Here is a 5,442-nt window from a genome sequence, read left to right as displayed (position 1 = left end):
TCGTCTCAGGTCATGATCCCAGGGTGCTGGGATCGAGCCCCACATTGGGCTCTCTGCTCTGCAGGGAGCCTGCTTCCTCCTGCTCCTCTCTCTCTCTCTGCCTGCCTCTCTGCCTACTTGTGATCTCTGTCTGCCAAATAAATAAATAAAATCTTTAAAAAAAAAAAAGAAAGAAAAAAAAGAAAATTGCAACCTAGAGATGTTGAGTGACTTTTCAGGGTCCTAGGATGGAGTCCCACATCAGGCTCTCTGCTCAGCAGGGGGCCTGCTTCCCTTCCCCTCTCTCTGCCTCTCTGCCTACTTGTGATCTCTCTCTGTCAAATAAATAACTAAAATATAAAAAAAAAAAGATATAAAGTAATAAATAGTGAGACTCAACATAAAATATGCACTCCCATCACTCAGTCCATGCTCGTGCATCTTGTGTAAATATCACCTCTCAATCTGTAGTACAAACGGAATCTAGTTTACTTACACATGAGACATTGCTTCTTCTCAAACCTCCTTCTGAATGACTCCTTGACCTCCCTGTTTCTCAGGCTGTAGATAAGTGGGTTCAACATGGGAATCACAGCTGTGTAGAACACAGAAACCACTTTATTGATGTCCAGGGAGAAAACAGAACTGGGACGTACATAGATAAATAAAAGTGTCCCATACAGGATGGAGACAGCTGTCAGGTGTGAAGAGCAGGTGGAGAAGGCTTTGCGCCTCCCCTCAGCAGAGCGGATCCTCAGGATAGCAATGACGATGTAAATGTAGGAAACCAGGATAATCACACCACTGACCACTGCTATACTTCCACCCAGGATGAAAAGAACGAACTGATTAACCTGGGTGTCTGCACATGCCAGGGACAGAACAGGAAGAAGGTCACAGAAGAAGTGATTGATGATTTGGGGGCCACAATAAGGCAGGTGAAAGGCAAGGGTTGTGTGGGTCATGGAAATCATAAGACCAATGGTATAAGGCCCTACCACCAGCTGCACACAGACACGCTGGGACATAATGAGAGTATACAACAAGGGCTTACAGATGGCCATATACCGGTCATATGCCATGGAGGCCAGGAGGAAACATTCAGTCACTACAAACTGACAAAAAAACCAGAACTGGGCAGCACAACCCAAGAAAGAAATTACTTTTTTCTCCACAAAAATATCAGTCAACATCTTAGGACCAATGACTGAAGAGGAGCAGATATCCACAAAAGACAAGTGGCTGAGAAAAAAGTACATGGGAGTGTGGAGTCGGGGATCCATCCAAACGAGGGTGATCATCCCCACGTTTCCCAGAAGAGTGACAAGATAAACCAAGAGAAATATCAAAAAGAGAACAACCTGGTGCTGGAAGTGATTTGTTAAGCCCACAAAAAAGAATTCAGTCACCAAAGTCTGATTTCCATAATCCATTCTCTGACTTAATCTGCAATGAAAAAGAGAAAATCTTTTCTTTACAATCAACTTGTACGGAAATTATTTTTAAAATGAATTTAACTTCTTTTTTTGTCAGTTAAAAAAGGATATCATTACTTTCAACTCTCTTGAATTCTACATCTTTAAGTCATGCTATTTATTTGCAAATGATTTATGCAATACAGATTAAGTCACTAAACTTCACGGGGACTTTAATTTCTTCCACAGAAAGAGAATTTTTTAATAGAATCATAGATTTTTAAACTACAAATGAATATTGGAGGTTATCTAAAGCAACTCTTCTAATTACACTAGGTTATATTTATACAAGTATTTAGCTTTGAACCAAGGATTTTTTTTTTTTAACATTTCGAAGAAAAAGGAAAAAATGAAACAAGATGGGATTGGGAAGGAGACAAACCATAAGAGACTCTTAATCTCACAAAACAAATTGAGCGTTGCTGGGGGGATGGCGTTTTGGAGAGGGTACGTGGGTTATGGACATTGGGGAGGGTATGTGCTATGGTGAGTGCTGTGAAGTGTGCAAGCCTGGCAATTCATAGACCTGTACCCCTGGGGCTAATAATACATTATATGTTAATGAAAACTTTTTAAACAGGCGGTGTGAATTCAATGAATTCTGCATGATACCAATTCTCACTGCCAAATAAGGGTAAACTAGTTTGGGCAATGCAGCTTGTTCCTCAATCCCCTTAGACGATAGCATTTATAATTACTTGAGCGGTCTAAAGTATATGTTTTTATGTCCAAGGAGGAGGGTAAGCTGAGAAGAAAAAAAGTTAGCTTTACAACATGATCACAACCTCAACACTATCCTTACTATGACTCTTTCTCCAAAACACCTGTGAGCTACCATATTGATGCTGTATCTTCTCACTAATTGAGTGAGTCCATTGAAATTTTAAGCCAGGAAAGAAAAGACCACTTTTTAAATATCGAGTAGCTGTTGTGTCCCAACTAGTGTTATTAAGTGCTCAAGAGAAAAATATAAAAATTTTAAGAATTAGAGGGTATGTCTGGACAATTATCCCAGGGGAATGAGTATCTATATTCACAAAAACAAAACAAAACATATACAATCTTATTTATACAAGTTTAAAAATTGGAAAGAATCAAAATTTCCTGTAATATGTATATGATTAAACACACTGTGGCATATCCATACCATGGAAAACTATTTAGTAGGAAAAGGATCAAAATATGATACACACAACACCTTGGTGAATTACTGAGTTGAAAAATTTCAACCTCAAAAGTTCAAAACTTTTAGGATTCCATTTATATGACATTCTCCAAATGATAAAATCATACAGATGGAGAACAGATTAGTGCTTGCCTGGAATTCAGAAAGCTGGGAAGGGGGGTGGAGGTGCGGCTCTAAGAGGTTAGCACAGGGAGACCCTTGTAGAAGTGGAAGAGTTCAGCACCCTGGTTCTCACATGGGTTAAACATCTACAGGCATGATAAAATGGCATAGAACAGTACACACACACATCACACCAATGTCAATTTCCTGGATTTGATGTTGTGCTGTCATTGGTAAGATGTACCATTGGAGGATCCTGGGTGAAGGGTATGTGAGCCAGTCTATACATCTTTGAAGTTTCCTGTGGATCATTATTTCAGAAGAAAATTTTAAAAAATGCGTGAATGAATGAGAAGTGAGAGGAATGGGAAACTGAGGAAAAGGGGTATATGTTTTGGACCTTGAAATAATCACAATGATTCAACAGCACAATCATACAAAAAGATCAATGGGCTGTGCAACAGGGAAAGTTCTGACAGAAATCTAAAATCACTTTCCCCTGGTAAGAATGCTTGGAAAGGGTTTTGCTTAACAGGAAAGGAATGAAGTGAAAATCTGCTGATGTCCTGTGGTCTCAGAGGAAATGGAGCTTAGAAGGAAAAAGCCTAGGTGGGTGGTATCCAAGGTCAGTTAGAAGAAAATAATACTTTAGTAGTGAGATGTTCAAGAATTTAATATTTTCTAGACATACAAACTCATCCCAGGCGCTGATATTTGCATTTGATATTTACTCATGGAAGATGGAGAGTTGCAAGCTCAGGACATAAAATTTTGTAAAACTCGAGCTAGAATACACACATCTATTTTCTCAAATAATTGCCTTTATGAACAAAGGTAAGTACGTATATCACCAATAATTATTATGTTTTTAAAACTTTTGGGTTCAAGTTGAAATCTTGTGTAAAGACCATAGTTCCTAAATGTAGAAATGCCTATCACATTATTTTGCCCTGGGCATCCCCAGTGCTAAGATTCTAAAGCAGAGGAACCATAATATAATCTTCACATGGGACTTTGGGCATGAGAAGTTGGAATTCAACTCAGCAAATTCAGAGGTTGGTTTCTACTTGTAAGATCCAATATAGGGAAAGGGAAGAAATTAAGAGCCAGAGAAGCCAAGGCCTCTTAAGTCTAACATCCTATGAGCCATAAATCCCACAGAGCATTTCACTATCTATGCCAGACACAAAATTCAACCAACATAGACATTCAAGTTGGGTCCTTAAGTCAAAAGACACAGATTAAATATTTGACTTATACCAAATTATGCTTCACAGTAAGCTTAGATACAATGCTTTTTCAGGTGTCTAAACCAATTTTTTAAATATCTAGACATCTAAAGGCAATTTAGGAAATCACTTAACACACCTACCTGAAGAAATATGCCCTAGATCAATTGCGTGTCTATTTAATAGTGAATTATGAAAGTTGCATTCCCTGATATAAAAGTGAATTACCCTACAAATGGAGACCATTCATTCTTCTCAGCTTCTCCATTTGTCTAGGAAGATACACTATACAGTGATACCATCTTGAAACCTGGGCATTCCGATAGCACTTTTAAAAAGACTTAACTCAATCTGCACAACACACAAGAGAGGTTTTTCTAAAGGGTTATTCAGTTCATTGGAGCTAACTCCCTCAAGGAGCCAAAACCCAGGAGATCAGACCTAGAGGGAATATAATATCTTTTGAGAAAATAATTTGGGGACTTTGAGTCAAGGGTAGTTACACAAAATAAAACTCTCTCTCCCTTTGGTACTGTCCCCTCCCTTTGAAATTCCTAGAAGAAAACATAGGAAAGAAGCATCCTGCCATGAAAAACAAAGAAGGAAGTTCCGCCATTGGCAATGATATGGATGAAAAGGGAAGGCATTACATTTAATGACATAAGCCATCCAGAGAAAGACAAATATTTTATGATGTCACTTAGATGTAGAATCTAAAAACGTGGAACTGACAGCAGTGATTAAGACAGTGGTTGTCAGGGGTCAGGGTGGGTGAAATGAAGAGATGTTGGTCAAAGGGTAGAAGATCAATAAGTTCTGGAAATCTACTGTACAGCATGGTGACTATAATTAATAACTAGTATTATATACCTGAAATTTACTAAGATATTAGATCTTAAGTATTCTCAATATAGAACAAAAAAACAAACACAAAAAAAGGTAACTACGTGAGGTGATATGTTCATTGCCTTGACTGTGGTAAATACTTCACAGCGTACACATTTATTAACTCACCACATTGTATATCTTAAATATATACAATTAATATTTTTCAACTATACTTAATAAAATTGGAAGTAACAATAACATAAAAGAAAATAAAGCATTTTCACATCCACACTTTCTTGGTGAAATTGATCTTTTGCTGAAAAAATATACTCTTATTGCTGTTAGCATTTCATGATATGGATATTCCATGAATGATTTATCCATTCTTTTGTTGTGGAGCATTTGAGTTCTTTCCAGTTTGTAACCTTTATACATTTTTCTCAATGGACGTTTTTGTGCATATCATTTAGTGTTCTTGAGCATGCATTTCTCGTAGGAATATATCAGGGAGTGAAAGTACCATCAAAGAAAAATTACATCAAGTGTAGCTCATACAAACGAGGAGGACCTTGTTCATGATTAGTGCAATAAGAGAGAGAAGCTGAACTCACCTCGTCATAAAAAATAAAAAAAAAAAAAAAAA

At 37.5% G+C, this 5,442-nt stretch overlaps 1 protein-coding gene across 1 annotated transcript; it reads right to left on the bottom strand.

Moving 5' to 3' along the window:
• Positions 1-467: 467 nt before the first annotated feature.
• Positions 468-1,412, bottom strand: LOC132009801 (olfactory receptor 5G25-like). The gene has a single exon (XM_059387837.1). The coding sequence runs from the start codon at positions 1,410-1,412 to the stop codon at positions 468-470; it is 945 nt and encodes a 314-aa protein (XP_059243820.1).
• Between the last annotated feature and the right edge of the window lie 4,030 nt (positions 1,413-5,442).

This window comes from Mustela nigripes, chromosome 1 (genome assembly GCF_022355385.1).
Source record: "Mustela nigripes isolate SB6536 chromosome 1, MUSNIG.SB6536, whole genome shotgun sequence".
NCBI classification, from domain to species: domain Eukaryota; kingdom Metazoa; phylum Chordata; class Mammalia; order Carnivora; family Mustelidae; genus Mustela; species Mustela nigripes.
Note: the sequence above shows the minus strand (reverse complement) of the source record. Positions and strands in the feature narration are given on the sequence as shown.